At 45.8% G+C, this 27,248-nt stretch overlaps 1 protein-coding gene across 4 annotated transcripts in view; it reads right to left on the bottom strand.

Annotated features, from left to right (window-relative positions):
• Positions 1-21,729, bottom strand: part of MTMR3 (myotubularin related protein 3) — a 73,967-nt gene extending 52,238 nt beyond the window's left edge. For 2 of the 4 annotated variants that reach the window (XM_033075687.2, XM_042779828.1), the window contains exons 1-2: positions 21,496-21,570; positions 20,835-20,878 (exon numbers count right to left, since the gene is read on the bottom strand). In XM_033075687.2, coding sequence (XP_032931578.1) covers positions 20,835-20,850 — 16 coding nt within the window. In that variant the 5' untranslated portion in view covers positions 20,851-20,878; positions 21,496-21,570. Of the gene's footprint in view, positions 1-20,834; positions 20,879-21,495 lie in introns of all 4 variants that reach the window. The other 2 variants (XM_033075688.2, XM_033075689.2) reach the window with 2 other exon arrangements.
• Positions 21,730-27,248: the final 5,519 nt, after the last annotated feature.

Genomic DNA, 27,248 nt, shown 5'->3' with positions numbered 1-27,248 from the left:
ATGACTACAATTTCTGAAGTCATGTCTCCAGACTGCTCAGGGAGGCTGAGTTCAGTCAGGACAAGTCCCCAAAATACTTTCTCCACAACTTCCATAATACTGAAAGTACACAGGCTTGTTCCCTTATACTGAGGTTGCACAGCCCTTCAGTGCCAGGAAGGAATTTACTTGGATTAACAGAATATGCTTATTCTAAAAAACTAAACAGTACGAAGCCAAAGTTAAATATATTTAGGCATTTCAGAGACACCAAAGAAAGGTTTGTGGTTGCTTGAGGCATGGATGTGTATCAAAACAGTTTCAGCTAGAATTGAAACCGAGTTCTGCAACACACTGCAGCTCTGCCAGTGAAAGGTTTGACAGAGTCCTGTTAAAAGCCACAGTCTTATTTAAAGTTTCAATCCACTGATTTCCAAGCTTCCATGGAAGGATACCAGCAGATACCTGGCTGATGTGGAAAAGGGAATTCATTCTATAGGGTACCTTTGGTCAATCCTGCCATCCAAACAGTGATTCCAACAGGAATAAGTTCCTCTGGGAAACAGGAAGATTTCCCTTCCTACCTGCTCACTTAAATCAGACCACACCAAGTTCTCTATAGCAGATCAGTTTTTACCTAAAAGAGATATTCCTCCAGCATCCTATTTCATACTAAATGACCTTTGCAAAAGCACAACTAATTAGTATATACAGACACTTATTTAAAACTTCTCTCACTTATTTTCCCTAAAGAAACTCATTCCTTTTGGTAGATACAACAAACCCCGAGAAGGAAGAATAATAGTACAAAGAATGTAAGTAATAATTTAAGTGTTTTATCCTTTAGAGAACATCCACTCCTTCCCTATGTGACTCAAAACAAACCTAATTTACTAAGAAAGACTTGGTTGCAATTAAGAGATAAATCATCATTTTAAAGAAACAAAGGTTTGGGCTCTCAGCACATTACACAAACACAACACATCCAGATCTCTCCCACAGGCATTGCAGAAGTCAGAGCAGTTCACAGCTCACTCTGTTATTGATGCATGAGGGAAGGTAATTTTCATTTAATTCCAGATTTTTAAAAATATGTATGTCAGGAGACTGCAGTTATCCATTTCAATTTTTGCATTTAAATCATTATCAGCCAGCAGGACTTAACCTTCCTTTAAAGAACAGAAAGATTTATAGCCATCCTCCCAGCAAATTTATCATGTCCCCTTTAAACTGCACATTAGAAAAACATACAAGAGCATGTTTGCATTAATCCACAAGCTTTCCCAAAGATGTGAAAATAACACAAGTCACATTTTAACACTGCAGTTCTTACCTGTGACTCAAAGATCTCAAGCTTCAATTAAATATACAGAAGTGGCACTCCACAGTAAAAATTAAGAGCAACTAAATCAATCTATTTTTGGTCTCTGTCATTCCATTTGAAGCACCCTCTGGTAACCACCTGAGCAGCAAAACCAAGGCTGTACTTACTGAACCGAACTCTGAGAAATCTGCATTAAACTCAGAGGGCAAAATATTCAAGGTGTGTTTCTTTGGAGTGCAAAAGTAAATCTGGGAAATTTTGTTTTTGGTAAAAAAAGTAGCTAGAACATAGATAAGGAGCAATAAACATTGGGGTTTGGGTCCTGCCTTACTGCCCTTCCTCTGGTGAAATTAAATGGCAAAACCCCCTGACCTCAGCTGACACCCTGGGTTGTGCTGCACACGCAGGATGGAGCTGCTGGAAATGAACAAACACAATTCTGATCCTCCATTTGCTCAGGTACTCAAGGACCTCCTTAAACATCTTATGAGGTGCAATCTCTGGTCAAAATCCAAACCAAGAGAGGGCAGGAATTTCTCCCCTTCCTGGAAGCCTCCAGGCTGCCTGCAGTAACACTTGTGATCAGATCCAGGGGGACTGAACTTCCCAGAAAGCTTTCCTTCAATTCCCCACCAGATTTGTCACAGAACCAAGGTTGAATATCCAATTACAAAACCAACAGAAGTTACTTCTGTTCCTTCGAGTGCAAATGGGAATGTACAAAGAACCAAGATCAATAAATATGCAAAAAAAATCCAGAGCAATTTGGAATGAGTGGAGAACAGCACACCAGGGAGTGCAAGCCCCCACTGGCACAGTTCCATTCCATCAAGTTGTTCTTTGGATTCACCCAGCTGAGGTCTGAGGATCACCAGGCATATCCTTTCTCAACAGTCAATTCCAATATTAAAGCTGGAATCTGAAACCAACTTCAGAGAAATACTCGAAGGCAAAGGAAACCTTCAAGCTCCGAGCAAAACCAGAACAAAGGTAAGAACAATGCTCAGAATACTTAAGTGTGCCTTGCTTTTACTGGAAGCCTTTATTTCAGAAGGTTATGCAGCTGGTGTAACACAAATCTACATGTGAAGACAAATCTAGAAGCAAATGCTCAGAGCTGAGATGAACAAGCACCTGTAATTTAGATAAACAACAGCTCACTGCAGGAACAACCTCAGCATTCAGGTCTTGTATTTCAGAGTACACTTTTGCTCATTTAGATTCAAATGCCAAAAAATAGCCCAACTCCTCTCCTGGATGGAAGATCACATCTTTATGCAGGAAAGCTCAGCTGAGTCTGTCAAGGGAGGACAAGGATCCAAGGTATGTGTGTTTATTAGAAGTACCATTTCAATGTCATGAGCTGGGAGCTGTGATCTCCACATCTCTGCATCAGTCCCAGGTCCAGCTGACAGAACTGTTCCACAAGAATTCCCCTGATGGGAGAGGCCTCCAAAATTAAAATGCCACCATGAACCAGCACTTACAGCCATACTTCCATGTTCAGCCTGAACAACTTGAAGCTTGAACTAAAGATTTCTCTTTTCCAGTTGCCACTGGATTGGGTGCTGAAAAACACATATTGCAAGAACAGGTAAGGACAGAATGGGCTGTTCTGGTATTTTATTATTTCACATGTTTCTGGAAGTCAGAGCACTGGTGTGGAAGTGCTGCTGTAAGGGAAGGGATCCTTGACAGGCTGGCACGGCTCAGTGCTGGATTTTTGGCCTGTTACATGGAATTGCACAATGAGTAAACAAGGGAGGCAAAGGTGACAGCCCAAGCCCTGCATTAATGACCCAGCAGGTATTTTCACTGCTCATACACGCCATGGAAATCAACTGCAATTGCAGCCTAAAGCAGCCCTACATAGAAACCATGGAGTGAAGGGTTACACATTAGGAAATGCAAGCACTGTGATCATCTGTGAAGCTTCTGCTAAGCCTCTCTTGGAATATGTATGATCCTTAATTCCCTTCTCCATCCTCTTCTTCCCATCAACCCTTACCCAGTGAGCTGGGGGGGACAAAACTCCCTGAACCCAGAATTTTTCATACAGTCCTTTTCCTTAAACCCTGCAGTCAGTGTGGAGTCCTGAAGCAGGTCAGCCTCTCTTGCACTTTTATGCTCCTTTTATGGTACAGCTTCTGCTAAGGATCCACAGTGCTCACAAGCACTCCCACACTGTTCTGTATGTTAAAGGACTTTGAAAAGGCTGGAAAACTAAGGAGAGTAACAGTTCCAGCCACCAGAAGCATCTTCTGTGCCCAGAACAGATGTCCAGAGTTCAGTTTTTTGAATACTCCCAATTTTTATAGTATTCCTGCTCTGCATTTGGGAAATAGAACTCCACCACCAGGGGTCTGAGCAGCAGTCAGGCACTCAGGCCTGGAGCTGTGTACTCAGCATCCAAACCATAACTCTGCACACACCTGGGAAGGTTCCCAGCAACTTCCTAGGCAGGACCACAACCCACAACCAGGCAGGGACACACCTGCCTCTCCAGGATGGCACTGGCCTGACTCACCAGACCACCACCTACAACTTCTTCCCAGATAAAGCCACCTCACTCACTGCTTCTACAAATACCAGGTCATTTAAAATCTTATTGGGCCACCTGGAAATTCTGGATTTCTTCAGGTGTCCCATCCTACTGCAGCCTCTGATTAGAATTACCTCAGTTACTACCTGTGGGGATGAACTACTGATGTCAGCACACTCACAGAACTACTCAAAAGATCAGACAGATTGTTAAGACTCCTGAATATCCAACCACCATTCCTCCCACAAACAGTCTAATTTTTATTTATATTAGTTTATTGCTTCATTTGCACAGCACAGACAAACCTCTTTGGCAGGGAGGCAAACCCCTGGTGAGCCTTCAGAACAGACCAGCACTCCTAGGTGGCATGGGAGCTTCACCACCAGAAAGCCCAGTTCACCCGGCTCTTGGAACCAGCTATTTCTGCAGTAACTTCAGAGCAGGCTATCTTCTTGAAACCATTGACAAAAAAAGCCACTAAATTAGCTCACAAGTCAGTTTGTGTAACACAGCACAGGCCACCTGCCTCAGTGAGGCCCCACTGCCATGCTTTGTCTGCCACAGCTTTAACTCTTACTTAACTTATCAAAAGGATGTCAGAAGTCTTATGCAAGTTCACCTCTAACGTACTCGTTATCCTCTTAAGAGCCACTGAATGAAATGTGAGTTAATGAATAACACAGCAGGAATTATTTCATTATCCCCATGGTGAGAGAGAGCCATCTAATTCTTGGATATGATGTCAGACTTGAGAAACAGCCAGTGGTACTTACTCAGGCTTCCACTGCTCACTCAACTGCTACAGCAGTGCTGTTCCCAGAGCAAGGCTGCAGGCTGCTCTGACAGCTCAGGAGCAAAGCTGCTCCAGGAGAAATCAGGAATTCAAGCAGCAGGACTGAGGAACTGGAGCCTGTCACTCTGCTCCCACAGAAGGGAGAGGTTTCTAGCAGCCCACATTTAATGTACAAGCCTTGCACAGGAATGGGAATCAAGGCATGTCAGTTCTTTACATTTTCCTCTTTTACAGTGTCAACCCCACTGCAAGTCAGCATTTGTCTCTGCTACTAAGTCAAGCTGTCTATTAAACTCCATCAGAACCCCAGGACACCTACTGAAAGGGAAGTCTGGAGCAAGGTACAGATCATTCAGCAGTCACTGACAATCCCATCTTTTGGCATTCCAGGCTGCCTCACTTTCACTTTTAGTTCAACTAACACTTCTCACTACAGAACTTGATGCATTGTGGCTACAAGTAAAGCTTCACTCCTCTGTGAAAAACAAACATCTCCTGCTAGTGCAGGAGTGAGGAGGACAGCTCCAAGGAAGATCAAAGTCTTTCAGGTCATCATTTGTCTGCAATAACAAACCAGCTCTAGATTGCCTGAAGAGTTTGTATGTTTAAAAGACCAGGCAGCTTCAGGTGGTGGTCAGAGCTGCTATTTTACTGATGTCCTCACTGTGAAGCCCATCCTCACTGTTATCAGGACAGCAATGCCTGACAGTGCCTTCCCATAGTTTGGCTCTCAGGACACATGTTCCTTCCTGTCCAGAACACCCCCATACTTCCTTCACACTGGGAGGAGCAGTCAAGAGTAAGGAAGCAGCAGACATTAGAACAGCTCACACCAATCCATTATAGAGCCTACAAGTATTATTTACCAGGTGTTCCCCTCTAACAACCTGCCTGATGAGGAATAAACTACTACACAAGCAAGCTAAAAACCTAAGCAAGAAGAAAAACAGGAAAGCCTGGCAGACCAAAGCTAGAAGATGGACTCATCATGCAGATGGAAAACCAGAACTATCTCCCTGACATGTCACAGCCAATGAAAGGCCCAACAGAAGCAGATTTCTCTTCATGGACTGCAGAAATTCTCATTCAAGGGAAAGATTTCCCCATACTCTGCTACTTGCACTCACTCCTGGACAGCCCCAGAATGTGTGTGACACGGCAGAAGCAAAGGACAATCTTGCTGCACTCCTTATCAAACGGAAAGAAACACTATCTTCAAGCCTAGCACGTGCTCTCCTGTCATTCTCACCATTCTCACATGAGTGTGCACATGGGGGATGTATTCATAGTCCAGGCCTGGCATCACAATCACTGTCAGGACTGCAATGCTGCAGTATATTTAGAATGGTTCTCTTAATACTATGGTTCAACTCCATGATACTGTTAAGATATCCCAGCCAGCAAACCCACTACTGTTCCACAAGCATTCAACTTCAATTCTTCAATAACTGCTCAAAATACTTAAGATACAAATCTCATGGCAGTGTCTGCAAAACTGACAGAAAATTCAGCAAGAATCTATGAAAAGCTGACTTCAGAGCAACTTTCTGTCATGTGAGAAGCTTCTGAACTGGTATGGAACATCACTGCCCTGTGAGGAACATCTGTGTGCAAGAATGCTGAGCCTTTTAGTCACCCTGAGGTGCTCAGCCAGCAGTGAGTGCCCACTCACCCCTGAGCTATCAGCAGAGCACACAGCTGCTAAGGGTGCCTCAATACCCAACAAGCAATGCACAACAACACGGTGAGGCAGGAACCTTTCTGAGGTGTGATGCCATCTAAGAGGGTAATGGGACTGAGCTGATGCCCTCACTGCTGAGGCTGGGAGCTCTCATTCTGGCCTGTACACTGATACTGCTGAAGTTGAACCACGTGCTTACATTACATTCCCCACTGAGTCAGAGCTGTCCTTATACAACACATCTCATGCTCAGGGCTGCTCAGCAGGCCCTTCAGAGGTTGCAGCTGTGCTGGTTAGCCAGGCTCTCCTGCCAAGGGAACTGCCAAAGCCATGCACAGCCAAGGGAGATTGGTCTCTCCTGGAATCATCCTTAGTGCCACGTCCACAGCAACTGCATGCAAAAACTGCCCCTGGGACCCTAAGGCAGATTCTCCTCAGCAACAGCCAGATTTTGTGTCAGACATTATCTCCTCTCAGAGGTCCCACATTCTATCTCTCAGTGAGCAGCTCTTACCTATTTCGGCCACACACTTGATTCAGCTGTGTGGTCTGGTGGGAGAACAGGGCAGCAATATGCAAGAGTCTTTAACTCTGCAGTTTCCAGCTTAAAAACACTTAAGACTCACTAGAAGGGAGTAAACAGTGCAGACTGTCTGGGGAAGCATCAGTCATTTAAAAATAGGGCTGCACACCACAGCTTGGGGCTTCAAATGTGAACAAGAGCTCAGACATTCCCTCTATTAACAATAAAGCCACTACAGCTCTTCCTCACACCCCAAGCTTTTTCCTAGCATTAAGCAGCTGCTTTTCTAAGTGAAAATCAGTTATAAAGTAATTTTAACATGACCACTATTTTCTCAAAGCTTAAAAATTAAATCAAGTACTCTGCTACTGGAATTTTCATTACCAGGAAGTTGCAGTAATGCTTACTGCATTATGGTTATTGGTTTGTTCTCCCAATATGATAACTGCATCAGTTCGGTGCTTTGAGTTAATTATTATTGTTAAACTGAGGTAAATGCAAACAGAAACCTAAACACCATGGAATAAACAGCAGGAAACCAAACTGAACTATGCAAAGATAAACCAAATACTTCATGAACACCTGCAAGTATTAAGGAAATTCTCACACAGCTCTCCTACGTATGAGAAATTAAAAGCCCTGAAAATCACAGCTTCTGAAAATGGCCACAGGAAAACTATACAGTGAGGTAAAGACTCAGGCTTTTTTCCAGCATCTTGACACTTGGAATAAGCTCAGAAGAAAGATTTATTATAATATTTTTTAAAAAGAACTAGACCATAGATTGTAGTATTTCCAGAATATTCTGTCAGATTATCCCACCAATAAAGCATAAATGATTCTCTGGAGAGACCACCACACCTCCAGAGATGCTACGAAGCTTCTCGAGCACTATGAAAAAGTACCTGCAGTGGTACTGTGCTCTCAATCACTGAGGGGCAGGAGCTCCACAGCCAGGGGGTGATGAAGGCAGCAGAGTCAGCCCTGGCACAGACTGAGGTGCTGAAGGGCCACCAGTTGCCATAGAAGCCTCGCCGAGTTCCGCTGCCAGGCTGACCTTGGAGCTGCTTGAACAAGTGGCTCGTGTGAAGCTGCTGCTCTGAGATGCTCAGGAAAGCTGGGAGCTGCCCAGAGGAGTGAGTGCCACACAACAATGTGCTCACTGCAGAGCAGTGCTCCAACACCACTGAATAGACAATGCAAAGAGCCATTCAAGTGTCAGCCTTCCGGCCCAGCCAAGACAAAGTGCTTTTTGTTTGTGTCTTTGAGATCCCGACAAATCAGAAATAGATTAAGTGTGCTGGCAGAGCGGCCTCACCTCCCGGCCCAATACGTGATCCCATGGCAGAGGGCAGCCAGAGCTCTGCAGAAACTCACACCCAGCCATGCTCTGCCCTCCCTGGGAGGGCTGTGCAGGGAATCACACCTTGGAGCTTCACAGGAAGTTCAGAGGAATCACTCAGCTGACAGCCAAGATCAAACAGAACTCAGAGATAAGAACTGCAAGTCCAGATTCTATAGGTAAAGAGAAGTCTGTGCTTGAGCACAGTAACCACTGAAGGATTTACTCTCTCTAGCAGAGGCTCTGAAATAAATATATTTTGTTTTGCACAATTTCCATTTAACCTTGCTCATTTCCTCAGCATTATTTTTTGCAGCTCAGGGACAAACAGCGTTACTAAGTAACTCTCCAGGAGGAAGTTTCAGTGCATTTGTTCTCACTGCTGAATTAAATACATAAGCATCTTAACATCCACAAATCCAACAGCCCACTACTCCAGAACCCACAAGGACTAAGCACATTATATCTGTGCAAAACACATGAACGTTTATCAAGCAATATATCAAATCTTACCAGAAATATTAAACAAAACCCAGCAATTCAACTGCTTCTGTTAATGAAATTAATCAAAGCTCTGAGGAAAAAGAATGCATCTGCTTCTACTTCCTACATAAATCTCAAGTACATCTGAAGCAAACCTCCAATACAAAACAGTTTCAGGAGCTGCATTTTTGAAGGATAATTTGAAATCACCAGTAGTGGATATCCATTCAGTACTGAGGCCTTCCTGTGCCAGAAGTCAGCCCAAACCCCAGTCACAGGATCCATGGAGCAGCCCTGTTACCCTGCTCCTGTCCCAGGGTACAGCTCTGTGCCCAGTGAAGGCTGCTCCAGGCCAGCACCATCAGCACAGGTACCCTTTCACCACAGAAACACAGCAAAGCACTGCAAAAACACTCACTAAATGCTTCACTTGCTCCAAGCCTGCTCTAAGAAGGGTTAAAATCCCCTTCAGAGTATCAGTGTAGCCATGCTGAGCACAGCACCAAGACTTTGGTAAATTGAACAGGCAATGGGCTGACACAACACAGGGGGAGCTGCAGATTTCTACCTCAAATGGGTGCAAAGAGCACTGTCACTGTCACTTGTGACAAGGAGTTAAAGCACTGCAAGGAAGAGAAAGAATCACACTGGAATTGTGATGAACTTAACTCCCCTCCAGCAGCTCAGTAAGAGCAGTAGCAGTTCTGTGAAAGGTTTGCACCAAGCTATCTCAAAGTACTAAAAAAGGATATAATTCAAGCCTACTTTGTAACACCAAACAAATCTGCTACTGCTCCACTTGAAAATTCAGTGAGGCCTCAAAGCAGGACACATCTAACTAGAAGACTAATTCCTTACCTCAGAGTTGAAGCCTTCAGACCCTTCTATCCAACCTACTTCATTTTTAAGATATTCCACATATCCAGCATATGGCAGAGCATTCACCCAGCCTATTTTGTGTAGATGAGACATTAGTAGGGACTTTTCCCCATTTCTCCACCTGTAAAATTGCCATCAGACACAATGTAAAATATAGCACTTCAAGGTAAGTGACAGACACTCATCTCAAATATTTCAAGAAATTCCCAGGATTTCACAAAAACTCACCAGCAGATCAACTCCTAAATCCTAATTTAGCAGTTCCATAAGCAAAACTGAAGAATGAGAAAGGTGTAGCAAGACAGGCTCAGCTGCCTGTTCACTCCAGATTACATTTACTTTTCTGCTAAAGAAGAACTCACTGGGTAGGTAGGTTTGGAGTGACACACACCTTGGTATTTAAATAACTGAGATCTAGAGATGTAGGACAGAGGTGAACAAGCAGGAGTTAACTCTTCAAACAAATGCAGGTTTTAACAGGATAAATTCTTACCCTATACTTAGAGTTTAAAGGTTACAAAAAGCTCAGTGTTGGAGGAACAGATCAGCACCAGGCAACAAGCTTTTTATAACATGGCAAAGATGCTCTGAATTCCACACAGAGGCTGAGCTGTCACTCACCCAGCACGATCTATGGAGTCCCAGCTCCACAGGAAGGTTCACGCTTTCTCTTTCACATTCTTAAATGCAATAAACTCTCAATTTGTTGTTTAATCTCTGAAATCTGGTTAAAATGTTATTTAAAAAATTTATCAAAGTTATCAATTCATGATTTTTAGGGGTCACAGCCCTTCAGGAGTCACCTAACAAGCAGTAGATTCTTCAGACAAGTTTCAAGCCATCAAATTTGTTTCAACATGTACAAATTCTGTTAGTCAAGTCTTTCAACAGCACTCACCAAAGGGTGACCCAGGGGAGAAAACAATGGCACAACCTGACTAATAGCTATTCAGTCAAGGTGCTGCTTGTGTTTTCTTTTGCAGGCATGATGAATACTCAGGGTTGTCCTACCAAAATTATCTTCATAAAGCTGCACAAACCCTCTCTGAACTGACCCCACGGTTTTCCTTCACCTTCCACATTTCAATTATTTGCAAATAGTTAAGCAGATCTTAAAAACAGCAACCCCACACAGGGACCTAAGTCCTTCCTCCTAAGTTTTTCAGAGTCAAACAGGAGGTCTGAAGCTCTAGAAAACAGGTGTTGCAACACCAGTTGAAGTTTACTGTTAATCAATTCATGGAAGCTTAAGTTACCTTTCACAACCAGCAAAATCCCAGCTGGGTACACCTACAAGTGCACCACAAATGTGCTCCCCAGCCTCACTGGCTACCTGAAGAGACTGGAGTGCTCTCTGCATCTGCAGAAGTGGCTGTCACCTTCCAAACCCAGCCTGGAAATTCAGACTAGCTCCAGCAATTCCTTAATTATCTTGGTGAGAGGCAGCATAAAAATTGTGGAATTGAAGCACATTAGTTACCTTTTGAGGCTGTTATGGCATTAGGCCTTTCCTTAAGCTGTAAGTTAAACTAGACACTCCCTAGCCCACCTATTCACTTCTTGCACAAAAACCTTCAGTCCTTTCTTGTCCTTTTCAGGATCCAAGTCACTTCAGACCAATTTCTTTGGCCAAGGCATGTTCTAACTGACCACCCCTTGCCTTTGTGAAGTCACTTTATCTCAGTATACATTATACTCCCACAGCATATTTCTAGAAAAATCATTTCTTAACTTCTACACAACTTGGTCTGTTGGGATTGACAGTAAGGGTTGATGATGAGACTAAAAGCTGAATTTTGCTGGAAGAACCAGAAAAGAAAACCCAACAGTAGTTAGAAATACTTCAAAATTGAAAGGAGACAAAGTAGATTAAGCCATATTGGAGTCCTGGGGATCTTGAAATATGTTCAAATACATGAGGCTCAGCCCTTCTAGGTCTCTGCTTTGAATACCAAATAATTTGGTATTCAAAGCAGAGAGAGAAGCATGCTAGAAGCAGGAATGGATCTGCATCCAGCAAGAGCTGCTCAGGTAATCCCTGCCTCTGTGAGCAGTGGTCCAGCCTCAGGCACTCGTACAGTTTAGAAAGCTGGACAATAACTTGAAATACTAATGTTTAGAAAAATAAGCTACAGGGCACAGCAGCCTGTAACTTACTCTTGAGGGAGCTGCCAAGTGCTTCTTCCCTGACCTGAGCAAATCAAGGTGCCTTATGCAAGAGGAAAAGTCTTCATACCTGAGTGCTGAATGGGACCACTGCGGGCTGGGCATGATGCAACAGCACCATTAGTGTTAATGGGGCTGCTCTCTGGGTGTGACCCTGCAAGGAGGGGACACAACCGGCACCGTACAAACAGCCCGGTAAAAAAAACAGGCTTCACAAAGAAAGCAAGAAATAGCTCTCATTGTCTTTGCTATATCAGTCTTACACTTGTTAAAGGAAGCAAAACCCTTTGTCCACAGCTCCCCAGGCTGACACCTCCACCAGACCCACCCAGCTCAGGCATCAGCAGTGATGAACCCAACTACCCTGCACAGGTGAGCAGAGCACCCAGCAGGTTTCCAGATTGCTTCCTACTCCAGGGTGATTACAGCAGCAGGCTTGGCACTGCTGTCTCCTCAGTGAATTCCTCTGGAACTCCCACCCCTCAGACCCCTATGCTGCTCAAGAGTTCACAGGAAGAAGTGTCTGTGCAATGAAAACACTGCAGAGGAGTTGGAATGCCCCAGCAATGGAAAGCCAGACAGCTCTCCAGCCTGCCAGTCAACACTGGAGAAGGAAAGGATAATTTGCCTGGAGTAATGAGCTAAGTATAGAGGCACCACGATTCCAGTGGCCCAATTACCTCTGCAATTCTTCTGATGCAAGTGAACACCTTGGGAAGCAGCCACCCCCAGCTGCAGGTGGAACCAGCGACTGAAGCTGCTGCCATGATCTTGTGCTTAACAGACCAAATTCTGCAAAAGCAGCACCAAGAGTCAAGACCAACATTTTCTAACTCATTGGTATCTTTCTGCCATTCTCAGTTCATTCCCATATTTCAGCACTTTAGGGAATCCTGTTCTATTTTAGAAAACCCCTTGCCCAGTCCCTCTCCCCAGGTCAGTGTTTAGCAGTCACCCTCATCAAGTGTCAGCATTCAGCCTGCCATTTAAAAGACAAAATTCCAGTTTGACAAGTGCAAGGCATTTTGGTTCCAGCTTCTAAAGCCTACAGAACCGAAGGGGAGAAAAGCAACATGACAGTGACCAGGCACACTGGTACCATTAGACAGCTATACAGAGAGCTACTGCTTTTTGAAACTCACTCTTAATGAATATTTATTGTTTGTTTACTTCAACAAGGGCTTTTGTGTATTACTTATAAGCTCTATATCCACTGATGTCCCATGTGGTCACAGATTAAAAGAAGGACCTACAATTAGCTGTACCAGCAGTTTTCCTGCAAGGAGGTTTCCCTCCAAACCCCCTTGTAATGATCTGAACACTGTAGGATTCTGAACACATAGGTACAATGTCAGTACATTGAAGCTGGAATCCTTTTTATAATGAATTTGGAATTTTACAGCAGATCCTTCCCTACTGACAAGTCTAACTGACCAGATGGCTTTGCCAGAACACAACCCAGCACAAAACTAAACACTTGGCCGTGGATCTCCAAAACTGAAAATTTCCATGTGGCTCCTCTGTGCAGCCCCAATTTACTCATCTGTTACATCCAGGGATGCTCTGCAGCAGTGAAGTACACTAACCAAACACCTCCAAATCATGTGATTCTCATGCTTGAGTCTGAAGGGATTAAGAGATTCCAGCCCAAAGTAAAAGAAAACAAGCAAGCTATTGTATTCTGCATTAGAACACAACTGTGCCTTGACCATAATCCACCAACCAAACCTACATGGAAAGCTGAGCAGACCTCAAAATATTTACCTTGTTCCATCTTCCTCCTTTCTCCTCAGAGAGTTCAGATTTTCCCAAAGTGCAAAAAGGTGCATTCTTTTGGAAGTTACTCAAAGAAAGGTTCACTGAACATAGACAAAGATGATAATTTAATTATAATGGGTATCCAACCAGAATATAATGCCCTGTTCACAGCAAATTCCTGCTACCAGCAGTGAGAGAAAATTAAGAATCTGAATTCTCAAATGTACTCATGACTAGTATGTTCACCAATCAGCACACAATTAAGCATTCCTCTTCTCTAATTGTAAAGATGAACACTTGTTTGATAAGGATTAGTCATTAATTTGATGAAAAGCTTATCCACTCTTAAAAAACCATGCACAGTGTTTAGATGAAAAGTTCTGCAGGCAATGGCAGAAAACTTGCAAGTTTACATTAAGCACACTTCACTTGCTTTCAAGCTTCCATTTATTAAAGGAGAATAATCAAAATAATTTAGAAATGCAATCTGCTTAGACATTTTGGTCAGGTTTCTTGGATCAAAAGTTCAACTGTGCCTGCACTACACTAAGTATTTCCTCTCAGTGGCAAATAAAAAGGAAATAAAGAAAATTCAAATACAACAATAAAAAAAATCAAAGCTATCAGGTCAAAACACTTAAAAGAAACGTGTTTCTACTCTGGTTAGATCCCAGCAACCTGGCTGCAGAGAGTTCAGAGAAATGTCCTCACATTAAATTTCAAGCCAAGCTGCTCTGTGCTATGGCAGGTGAGCTTTGTTCTCACTGCCTCTAATTTTGGCTCATCTGTTCTTTGTCAGGAGACAGACAAGTATTTGAAAAACCTGAACTTAGTGACCCACAGAACAGCAGAAGTCAGCTTTGCCAACAGTAATTTTAGTTGGGGAAGACACCAAAGGCTGGATGCAGGTAAAACTGAGTACAGATTCCAGCTGCAGCACATCCAGCACTGGGTCTGAGAAGGTCCAAGTAAAGACCTCCAGCCCAACAAGGATACAGCAAACAGCACAACTTCCCAGCAGCTCCTGTCTCTCTGCTTTAAGCTTCCATGATAGCAATGACACGCTTGCAGAGAGCAGTGGAACAAGCAGAGCTTTCCCAGGTACACATTTAGGTCAATTACAGCTCTGAGAGATGAGATCAGCCAGCCACAGCCACTGCCTTCTCCCTGTCCTCATCCACAGCCACTGCCTTCTCCCTGTCCTCATCCACAGCCACTGCCTTCTCCCTGTCCTCATCCACAGCCACTGCCTTCTCCCTGTCCTCATCCACAGCCACTGCCTTCTCCTGTCCTCATCCACAGCCACTGGCTGCTCCCTGTCCTCATCCACAGCCACTGGCTGCTCCCTGTCCTCATCCACAGCCACTGCCTTCTCCCTGTCCTCATCCACTCACAAGGAGAACAGGGACAGTCAGGCTGCTGGTCCATCCTAACTCCTGCATAGGACATTCCAGGGAAATGCTTCCCACCAATTCCAATCCTAGAAATGCCAAGGAAACTTTCCACCAATTCCACACCCAATGGCAGCCACTTCCATGAGCAGCTTTGGACTTGAACTCATTTTGAATGGACAGGGTGATATCGTAAGAGTGACAGGACAGAGCTGAATGGTAGATCAGCTGCTAGACTGGATCCTTCTGACATCTGTACAAAACTGATGCCTCACTTCAAAAGGATCTCAAGTTACTTAGGTAGCATCTTGTGGAAGGTATTAAGACTCCACAGCCATAGTTCCACCAGTACAGTAGTTTCACTCAACTCTTCAATACTCTCAACTACTACTCCTACCAAGTGAAAAACCAAAATCAGTACTCTGGTAGTCTACACCAAACCTAGACAGTGCTAAACTCTACCTGACAGGGAAGATACTCAAGGGAAGACCTGATTTTCCACCTGTTTTCTGGAATCCTGCCACCAGCTGTACAGAAACCCCAAAAAATAAGAATCCTACTTGCCCAGAACAGCCAAAGCTCAGAGGAACTGAGGAGTCAGACTCACAGGGCCTGGGAGTCTCATGATGCACATGAGCCCTACATGAAAGGCTGCTGTCAGGGTGAGCTGGGGAGACGCCCTGCAGCGAGTCCTGCCTTCGCTCTGCTCTCCAAGGGCACTCAGGAAGCCAACCAAGTGCATCTTGTCTTCACAGACTCCATGTCAACCTACACAGACAGGATTTCTGTCCTCTCCTCCCTCAGGTGCCTGGCAGCAGCTTCCCCCAGGCACTTCCACAAGCAGAAAAAGCAGCATTGGAGAAAACAAGTCTCATTTTGTCAGCAGTCTGCCCTTTCCTGGTTGATAGAGAAGTCAAAACCCTCCTTTAAAGGGACAGGGAAAAAAACCTATTTTTCTTTCTCTGTCCTTTCAGGTACCACCACAGAATTAATGCTTTGATTATAGCCCTAGTTTGCAGTCCCAAACTTGGAGAAGCAAATGAGGCCCACAAAAGGGCAACACAAAACTGTTCTACCAGTGTTTCTATAAATAATGTCCGTACCAGTGCACAAATCTCTGGTATTCGAAAGAAAAACTACAAAGACTTAATTATGGCAATACAGCAGCCTTTCTCCACAAATTCAACCTGAAATACATTACTTCCCCCCATACTGATTACATGTTCCAGAAACTAAACCTCACAGTACCAGAACAATCCAAAATACTTAGAGACTATTAGACTTGTATATACAAAAGACTTCATCATACAGACAGGAACCCTAGAGATTTATTTCATAGTACTTTCTTTTCAGAAATCTCAGTTAAAGAAAGGTTTTCCCTGACAAAAATCTTTTCTTAAAATATGGTACAAGAACCTTTAGTAGAAGCCAAAGGCTTAGCCATGGGCCTGTTGTGCTCACAGCAAGGGAAAAACGCATCCAGGAAGCAAAATTACTTGGACAATGATGTTCCCTTGAAAAGTAGGAAGCAGAGATTACAGTGGCAAAAGTCTTTTCCGATTCTTATCCCAGTAAGGGCTAAACCAAGCAGGACCTGAGAGGTTCAATCCGGTATATCTGCTAGACATCAGCCCAGTAAAGAATAACTTCAGCTCTGAAATTAACCCAGGATGAGGTCACTCTGCAGATGATGCAGGGGTTTTGAAATAAAATCGAATAGAGGGGAGCACAGAACACACAGCTTGAGATCATCACACACACAGGATGGAAGGAGACAGTTACATTTCAAAAGAACAGAACACAAGTCTTTCCCACATGGATATTCACCGCCTTCTAGGCCACGTTCTGGAAGCTCTGAGCCCCATGGCAGCCCTCCCTGCTGTCCAGTTCCAGAAGCCTGCACATTTGAACATTCCCTGTTAGGGCTCTCCCTCTGAAGAACACACCCCAGTCTGTTCTGGCTGCCCTTCACAAAGCCCAGCTCTTCCCAAGCAGCCAGGGACTGACACTAAGTTTCTGATTTCATTCCAGCTTCAAGCTAATTCCACAGGTGACAGGATAACTGTCCAAGCTAACCCATGCAGCACTAGTTCTAATGCTCCACCAGATACAGAATCAGCTCTGGAGCAGACCCCCACCCCTGCAGAATCATTTGGTGACCAGCTAATGTCACACAGGTCAGGGACAGCATCAGCTCCATCAGCACCTCGGGTGAAGCTCCCTCCAGCAACCCCAGCCTCATTTCCATCGGGATGTGTCAGCCCATCACAATGAATGCTGCAAAAAACGGCAACATGTGCTGAGCAAGGCAAAGGACAACTTGCTTTGCTTGCCACCTCCAGTTTCTTTGATGTTCTGCCCTCCTTCAACTAACACCCAACTGCAAAGTTGCATTTTGAAGTACTTACAATTCACTATTTTGGTTCAATTTCTCTTTAAAAAGGGGGTTAATACTACTTAGGATCTATCTGCCTGTGTTACTGAGGACACATTTCATTACTGGCATGAGTGGTTATGTACAACTGCCTACCCCCAAGCCAGTTCACCAATGCTGCTTTACAGCTCTTCACTGCATTCCTACTCAAGATGAAAAATAATGGATTTATTAGTCCAAAATCAACTTCCACTGGAGTCTTGCTCAAGGTATTCATTTTTCAGAAATGGCAAAAATTCAATACAGCAGCTTGGATAAGTTTAGTTACAATATCACAGAACAAGGAACATCTAGCTTCAAGTCTTCTGAAATCCAGTTCCCCCGAGAAGGCCAAGAACACCCTATTTAGGAAGTCTTTTCCAGAGCCTGGGTTTTCCTCCCCCTTCTTATCAGAGTTTGGAAGAGTTCCACCACCATGATAGATATTACAATGTTATTAGCTGCCTCACTCATGCTTATACACAAATTCCAAAATACCTTGTTGCAACTGTTTTCAGCACTAATACCCATGAGGAAGAACAGGGCCTCTGAAGTATCCAGCTGCCCCCAGGAAGCTCTACAGAGCACACAACCAGTTACCAGATTAACCTGCAGCCACACTCACGTGTTGAAACAACTGCTGCTTTCCAGATCTCACATGAAGATTCCAAGCCCGAGGAGTTTCAGAAGACAAACCAAAGCCAGGAATCAGCAACTGTGTCTTAAGTGAAGCCTTTACAAACAGTGCTTCCTGCTGGACATCCCCGACTCCAGAAACAGCTTTTCTATTTCAACTAAAATTCCAGAAAGCTACCTGTTTGCCCTCCTTCCCTTCCTCCCCAGCTCACTTTGCACGGCTCTGCAGGCCCAGGCCTCACTTCCAGGTGCACACTGGTACTTCCTGAAGGAGAACAGAGCTGTGCTCAGAGTAGCACAACCTGACACCTCCTAACAGACTGAACGTCAGAGATATCCCTGCTTGCAACAAGATCATGCTGCATTTCTTCCCTTCTACTCGAAGCTGGTTTCTCCCTGTAGCTCTGAGCAGCAGGGATGGACTTAAGGGATGACACATTACCCCTGGAAAACCCAGAGCCAGCTGGGGTCACCTCCTTGACATCACTGCCAGAAACTATCAAGCAGGCGAGGGGAAGAACAATTCAGGACTACTCACACTGCAGTTCACCCTTAGACTTCTGGGGTATCAGATGCATTCTGTCACTGCTTCTCTACTGCTCAAAGCAAAGGGACAAAGTTTGGGCTGTTCTGCTAAAGCTGCCCTCCAAATAAGGCCAGTTGACACCAAAGGAGGCTGTGGTTTGTGACCTCTGCCCATCCCACAAGCAGCTGACATGTTTCCAAGTCAATGCACACAGCAATCCTGCACCATTCTGGGCTAACACATCCAAGGTAGAAGGTGGAAACCAGCAGGAGCTGAGGGCTCCAGCTCTTTGCTGGGCACAGTGAACAGTCCCAGTAAAATGTCAGTATTTCAAATTCCTGAATTGCCACTGACTACACTTCGAGTTCCTCACTTTGTCACTAACTTCACTTCGAGGTCTTTCATGTAAACCACTCAGTCACCCTGAAATTTTGAAGCATGACAAAGAAAGAAATACTTGCCTTTTAACAATCCAGTTATTCACAAGAATTACAGCACAAACTGAGTCCTAAGCATATCCCTAAAGTTTTCCTGACAGCACTGGGAAGTTACAGCACCAATATCTAGAAGAGGGCTGAAGTTACAAGACATGAAGCTTATTTCTCAGTTTAAAACGCACAAGGGATCTCACAGGCAGATCTTTACACCACCAGAGACTCAGGCTGGAGACAAATGCACAACAGTCACACATTATTTCTGGGACAATTCAGTATTAACAGGTTGTTTTGAGAGAAACGTGCCATTACTTTGATTCAGCCAGTGAAAGCTACCATGAAACACATGCATGTTTAAGTGTCTGGATGTTTCATTCTGGTTCACAGGATTTGATAAGCACTAAATTGGCTGTTTGGAGTCAGGTGCTCTGAAGACACCACTGATACCAACTGGAAGAGTCCTGTCCTATTGCACCCAGTTACAATTCCCAGTAGGAAGCCACCAGAGCAGGAACAGCCCTTTGAGCTGTGCAGGTGAAAAGATCTCAAACTCCATGCTGGATGCCAACCCAGCTCCTCCACAAAGACAATTCCTCTTCCCATCAGGCTTGCCAGGCTCCTGCCCGTTACTCCAGCAGCCCAAAGCTCCCCTTCTCCTTAAGTTACTCCTTTTTTCCAGGTTACTTGCCAGCAAAGCACTGCACAGCCACGTTTCCTCCTACTCCTGCAAGCTGACAACATACTTCTCTCCATCATCCTGGCTTGCACGTAGGTGGAATGAGATCTGAGATAAAATATTGTATCCTCTCTATTTCAGAAGCCTGAGCAGGCTCCATTTCTGTCTCCTCCAGCTGCAGATGGCCGTTTTTATGGAAAATAAATAAATAAAATGAGAGCTTATCAAGCTGACCTATTCCACTTTTGTGGTATCATTTGTGGGTTGCACGGCTTGTTCCTTGAGCAAGTTAGCATTGATATTTTAATAATTGCTAGTGCAGACAGTTCATGCAATGGATATAAACAGTACCTCACACAGGCACCTACAGCACAGCCAATGAGAGAACTCAGCTTGGCTCTCAATTTATCATTCCTATAACCTGAAGTGGGACAAGAGCACCTTTCAGTGCAAACACCAAGAAAAGGTCACTGCTGTTGCACCTTTGCCCTTCCCCAAGGTTCAAAGCAGGCACAGAACCACTTGTCACTGAAGCCTTTCAGAACCTTATGCCCCACCTTCACTTATCTGCACAAAGTTGCAACCCTTACAGCCTAGTATTTCCTGTGCTAGGAAAGAAAGCACCACTTCTATCTCCCAAACCCACTGTAATCAGTAACAGCTGAAGCAAAGCAGGTATCAGATGTCAGCCTCCTCCCCTCCAGTTTACAAGTACTCCTTCATAAAACCTACTTCATCTCCACCAAAAAGGTTCATTTCCAAATACCACATGCTTTAGTAGCAGACAAAAGGCATCTCAGTTCTTTATCTGAAGCTCAAAGCATGACAGGTACTACAACAAACCTGTCACAGCTCCTTCCGTCACGCTGCCACCCCTTCCCAGTACTCAGCTTTATAATATAAATAATATAAATATGCCTTTATATTCAGCAGAAAGCCAAGCTGCGCTTCCACTCAGCACTACCTGTCATGATTCACTAGCCAAGTTCTTTTCTTTTAAAAAAAAGCCTTATTGCACATGGCTACATCACACAAGAAAACAAACACGTGAAGCACACAGAAAAGTGCCTGTAAGACCTGAAGTCTGCAAGAGTTACAAGCTCACACCCAACCTTCCCACAGTAAGGGAAGTGTGCACAGAAAGGAAAGAAATCAGTTTCCTGTATGAACTTGTGAAGTAACACCAGGTCTCATCAGCTTATCAAAAAAAAAGCTCTCTAAAAGAGCTAGAGCAGGAACAACTCCAATGCACAAACGTCAACTCCATGTTGGGGGGCAAAGTACTTACCAGGGAAGGGCAACATCTGCTCATATCCCAGCGAAAGAACAGGACTGTTAAAAGGAACACGGGGAAGAGGCTCAATTAAAGCCCCCAAACCATATAAATAAAAAGCCTTAACAAGCCCCACTTATAAAAACGGCAATTTCGGCCGCACGCACCGCACGCGCAAGGGCAGCTGAACTGTGCTGACACCACAGCCCCAGCAGCCGGAGCAGCCGAGCAGGGGCCGGCGGCTGCCAGCGGCACGGGACGAGCCCCGGCCGGGCTCGGCGGGGAGTGGCCACCCCTGCGGGCCGGGCAAGGGGGGCGGCAGCACCGGGCGAGGCCCACAGGCCACGGGCAGCAGGAGCCGCCCTGTCCCGGCCGCCCGAACCCCTCAGCGCAGGGCCCGGCCCGGGGCCGCCCGGCATCGCCGCCCGCCCGCCCGGAGACAAGAGGCCGCCGCACCGGAGCCGGGCCGCCTTCTCCTCCTCCAGCCGGCCGTGCCGTGCCGCGCGGAGCGCAGCGGGGCCGAGGGCGCCGTGCCGGCCCCGCCGCCGCCCCTCACCCTAAGCCGAGGGGGCGTGTGCGGCCCTCAGTGACAGCGCGGCCGCGCTCCGCCAGGCCCCGGCGCGGCGGGCCGGCCTTCCCCGCCAGTGGGACAAGGGGCACCCCCGCAAGTCCTTACCGCTGGGCAGGGCATGGCGCGGAGCCCCCGCCCGTGCCGGGGCGCGGCGTCCTGCCGGGGCCGGGGTCGCTGCGGGCTCGGGGCCGCCGTCGCCGCCTCACGGACACAACAACATGGCGGCCGAGCGGCCTCCTCCCTCGTCTCCCACGGGGCGGGGCCGGCGCGCGCCGCTCCCGCCCTCCCCCCTGAGGGGAGGGGAAGAAGGGGGGGCGGCCCTGGCCCGCGCTGAGGGGACCGTGGGATCTGGGGATCAGGGAATTATGGAATCACTGCTGGTCATCAAAGCTGGAAGATCATCTACCGGTTTAAGATCATCTACCGGTTTAAGATCGTCTCTTCCAACCGTCAGCCTCGCACCGCCAGCGTAACTCGTAAACCACCGCACCACATCACCCGGCGCCAGATGCAGACACCTCTTGAACGCCCCGAGGGAGGGGGACTCCACCACTTCCCCTGGTCTGACGGCCTGGACCGTGAAAAGTTTTTTCTACTCTGTAAGGTCGCGGTCCCGCTCGCCTCAGCGCTCACTGTGCCCTCAGGAGGCGGCTGCCATCCCTCGGCCCCTCAGAGGGTGAAAGGCAGGGCCAGCAGGGATGAGTAAGGGACTGAGCATCTCCCTGAGGAGGAGACACTGCAGGAGCCAGGCCCGGGTAGTCTGGAGAAGGGAAAACTCAGAGGAGATCTCATCAATCCATGCAAATATCTCCAAGGGGTGTCAGAGAGACAGTACCAGACTCATCTCAGTGGTGCCCGGAGACAGAAGGAGGAGCAATGGCCATAAACTAAAACACAAGAAGTTCTACCTCACCATGAGGAAGAGCTAGCCATTGAGCAGAGTACTGGACCAGCTGCCCAGGGAGGGCATGGAGACACCCTCTCTGGAATAATCCAAACACTGGACATGTTCCTGTGTCACCTGCTTCAGGAAACCACCTCCAGGGGGTAGGACTGGGTGATCTCCAGAGGCCCCTCCCAGTCCCACCTATTCTGTGGTTCTGTGAAGCCAACTCCCCCCTTCTCCATTATCCCCCTGTAAGGTCCATAAGCCTGGCACTGGCTGAGCGAGGCTGTGGAATGGGTAGGATCTCAGCAGAGGCAGCCACCTCGGCCAATCTGTGAGTCAGGTATCAGTGGAAGTGTGTGCTGAGGGGGGCTGAGATGTGTGTCCCCACACCTCCTCACAGCATCCACTGCTACCCATCCTCCTCAGCATCCTCAGAAACCCGTGGAGAAACACCCTGTTTCACTATCACCTGGGATTAGCTCAGTTGGTCAGAACATGGTGCTGATAACACCAAGGCTGTGGGTTCAACCCCTGTAAGGACCATTGGTTTTAGGTTTGGACTTGATGATCCCCGTGGGTCCCTCTGAACTCAGAATATTCTGTGATCTACAGAAGTCATTCTGGTGCACAAGGTCGTCTGGCCAATGTTTCCTGCGTTGCTTTGGTGCCATTCAGTTCAGCTGTATGAACATGTGTGGCCCAACGCCACCCGGCCACACGCTGTCCAAGCCACCCTGCGCAGCCTGTGGCTCCTAAAGCGTGAGGTAATGGGGAGCTAGGAGCCAGCATGAGGCAGGACTGCCAAAAAACACATGGAAACTGAGAGACAAGCGATAAAGCAAAAGGCCTGTGAGTGTTAAGCTACAGAAAACACAGGCAAGCTGAAGAGTGGCAGCAGTGTTGGAGGTGGCAGGAGCATTGCTGGTTCCAAAATGAAGCTCTAGCTAAGCCTTGTGCAATGGAGCTCCTTTCCAGCAGTGAGATTTATATCTGGGTTTTGTTGCAACTGTGACGGATCATTAATGTTTTATTTTTATACATATCTTTAATTTACAATACTGTATGTAGGTCAGGTTGTACTTTTGCCAGAGATTTCCACCTGCTCCTCATGTTCGCCTTGATCTGAAATGAAATGCTTGCAAGTAGCTATAAAATGCACTCCTAAATTATCCCCAGGACTCTCCCTCTGAGTCCAAGGCTAGTCATTGTAACAGATGGACTTCAGTCTGTCATTAGGTCATGTCTAAGCTGGAAGGAGCATAAGTGTTCAGAGGGAATAATGCAAAATACAGAAGCCTGTGTCTTCACACTCAGATATGAGCCACGCAGTGAGTTGTGTTCTGGTTTGGCTCCCTTGGTCAGGGACAGCAAACATTTGAAAGGAAGTTAATCAGCCCCTCTGAAGGGATTTTTTCCAACAACAAGCCATCATCTGAATGCAAATGTGATCTGAATGTCAATATGTACTTTCAGAGGAACTTTGGAAAAAATACAGGTAACTGAAGGGAAAAACAGGATTCCTGGCCTGTTTACACCCAAAAGGAATGAAAATATGTAGAGCCAGTAGAGCTGTAGCTGAAAGGGATATGTGTTGACAGCATCAGCAAGCAAAATATGAATTTTTAGAAGTCCCTGTTAAATGTTGCCTTTTGCAGTGTGCCTGGAGGGAGATCAAATGTGACCTACTTTGGGAAGCTGGATCCTGGAGACCTGGGGCTCCTGTACAGCAGAACCTGCTGGGTGCTCCTTCTGGTCCTTAAAGAGGGGGAAATCCTGCAGCCATCCCTGTGACAGGAAAAGCTGGCACTCCCAGCTGCTTGTTATATTTATACTTTTATCTTTACCAATCTGATCACACAGTGCATGGAGACATTCCATGTCTTATGTCCCCAACCTCTCTGTATCTTGTGTTCTAATCTATTTTTTAATACATGGCCCCATGTTAAATGACTTTTGCTTCTATTTTCCATGATGATCAGGGCAAAGGATGAGAATTACTTTATGGAAATGGAAATTACTGGACCCAAAGGGAGAGCAAGGCCTGTGAGAGCCTGACACACAGCTTAGGGAACAAGGTGTTCCCAAACCCAGAGTCCTGAAGGACCTGGAGTGTATCCTCACTCATCCAGTACAGGGGTTTTAATTTGGGGGGTGGAGGGTGGTAATGAGTTATGGAAGAACTCCTGGAGCACTGGCTGGTTTGAAGCAGGAGGAAGTAAAGCAATCCAGCCATTTTGACACCTGTTAGTGTGACCTCAAGAGCTTAAAATATTAAATAAAAATCTTAAAATATAAACTAAAAAGAAAAAAGTTGGAGACAGACAAGTAAGTTTAAAAATGTAAAATAAAAATGTGATGTGTCTTTACACATACATAAAGATTGATTGCTTTTAACTAAGATTAGCTAAGATTATACCCTTGCTAATTGTTTCCTAGACATGGATATATTAACTTGGATGTATTAACTTATTCATTAAATTAATGGAAAGCAGGTCCATAAAAAAGATAGCTAGGTGGAAAAAGTAATGAAGTCTCTCAAACATACAGCAGCTGTGGATGTACCCAGGGAATTAGTGGGATTACAAAGGGAAGAGTGGGCAGAGAGTGCCTGGATTCCCATGTTCCTCCCAGGTAGCCTCACCTCCCTGGATGCCAGGACCAGAGCCTGGCCTGTGTATGCTTTTGCTCTTGCACAATATTTTTCAGACAGGCCTTGGAACAAAAGGTAGGAGGGAGCTGATGGCATTTGCTGATGGCATAAAGCTGGGAGTGCAGCAGGAATAGCTGTATTGCTGGAAGCTCTGGATAACATGGAGTGCTGGCACACTGGAAATAGGATGAAATTTAATAGTGGAAAGTACAAGGTCATGCCCTTGGGAATTGCTAACAAGAATCTCTGCCGCAAGCTGGGAACTCATCAGCTGGAAATGACAGAAGAAAGGAAAAATCTGGGTGTATTTGTTGATCTCCACGACAAACTCCCAATCTGAAGCAGATCTGACAAAATGCACATATGCATGGAGGTATTTCCGGGAGCAGGGAAATGCTAATGCCATTATAGAAGCCTCTGCTGCAACCTTCTCTGGAATTATGCATGCAGCTCTGGTCACTTATAATCAGGGGACGCAAACCTAAAAATGTGACTGGAAAGTAATTATAGGATAATCCTGATTTTTTTTTTTTTCTTAAACAAGGGTCTTGAGATTATTTGTTTAGCCAGAAAACCTAAATGTTGAGAAAAGATACAGTTGTTCTTTGTGAAACTTAGAGAGTAAACACAGCAGTAAACACATCCCCCTTAAGAGCAAGGGTGATGTTCCTGTACAAGAAAACAAGTATCCGATGGCCATGAGAAGTCTGGGCTGAAACATGAGAACACCAGAGCTTCCAACAGCTCAAGTCCCGAGGCTCTGGGTCATCCTTCCCAGAGCTGCTGTCCCCTGATGCCATTGCTACCAACAGCTGACCCTAAAAGCCCAAGGAGTCCTTTCCAAACCACTCTTCCCATTTGAGGTACAGCCACTGAGTTACCAGTTGGCTTCTCATGGAAAGAAAAGAGGTGCCTGGTGTGGAAAGATATTCCTTGAGCTGCAGTTGCAAGCCAAATGTCACTTCAGTTATTAGCTGTGTTCAAATCTGCACATGGTGGTGGTGAGGTGAGAGCATCCTGTCCTGGGTCACCCTGCCCTGCTCCCTCAGATCACCTTTCCAGAGGCTGCTCTCATGCCCATCCTGCACAGGAGCTGCAGTCCCACCTGGAGCAGGGAGAAACAGCAAAACCAAAGGTGTGGCAGGTCCTTTCCTGCCCCTGGTACCACCCAGTGCCCTTTCATACACTTCCCTCCTGTGGCCCCAGCAGCCACCTTGGCATTGGCAGGCTGTTTCTGTTATGAGGAAAAACTGATGGCAGGGTTAGATATGTCTTAAAAAAAAAACCAGTCAGCACACCAAGTCCTGGTTCAGTAAGAACAGTCAGAACACAGGGCAGTTTGCTTTCTCAGGGCTCCAAACTGGCTCCTTTGGCCAGTTTTTACCCAAAACCAGCTCTCCTCATCTCATCTCTCTTATTTTGTTTGGGCTTTCATCTTTTATCCTATTTAAGTGTTTCACTCATTTTACTCTCCTGGGTTTCTGATGAATACCTGAGAAGAATGCTGACCCTGACCACACTATTTACACTGTGTTCCTCAGTGTCTAGGTGTTTCCAGTCTTCCTGCTCCCATCAACAAGTGCATTGTTCTTCCAATCCAAGTGGCAGCAGGTGACATTGGGATCAGCACAGCTTGAGGGACACCCCTGATTCAAGTATGCCAAGAAGGAGGCACTGCCAGTCATCCTGATGGGGCCCCAAACAGATGCTCTGACTCATTCCCTTGCAAAGTAGATGAATAATTTGAAAATAATGAGATTTTTATTACTTACATATCATTTTAGTCAGAACATTTTGCAAGTGCCTCATTTTAGGATTTTTTTTGTCTTGTAATAACCCCGTATTACAACAAGATGTGCCATTAGCGACGCTTTGCTGCAGGGAAGCAGCACGAGGACACTGCCTTGGCTGCCCATCAAGATGATTATCACAGGACTACTCAAATAGGAAGACTTGGGGAACTCAGGACTTCAAATTCAGTGGAACAGAGACAACTTTTTTGAGCAAACACTGGAAATGGCTTTGAGGACAATGTTTCCAGGTAGGAGCACAGCTGGCTGAGCCTGGCTCTGCAAGGATGCCACCTGGAAGTCAAAGCTGAAGCCGTCAGTAGTGAGGATGTGCCAGGAGCTCAGAGTGGGGAGAATGTCCAGAAATCTTGGTTTAGAGATGCTTATATTATTTTCTTTAATAGACTAATAATCCATATGAGATTATTATTAGATTAATGTGGCTTCATGTTAGATTCATCATTTTCACCTATGGATCCAGGCTGGAAGAGTTGGGTCTGTTCAGCTGGGACAGGAGAAGGATCCAGGG

Source organism: Catharus ustulatus, chromosome 18 (genome assembly GCF_009819885.2).
Source record: "Catharus ustulatus isolate bCatUst1 chromosome 18, bCatUst1.pri.v2, whole genome shotgun sequence".
Taxonomy (NCBI): Eukaryota; Metazoa; Chordata; class Aves; order Passeriformes; family Turdidae; genus Catharus; species Catharus ustulatus.
This window is presented reverse-complemented; position numbering and strand designations above follow the sequence as displayed.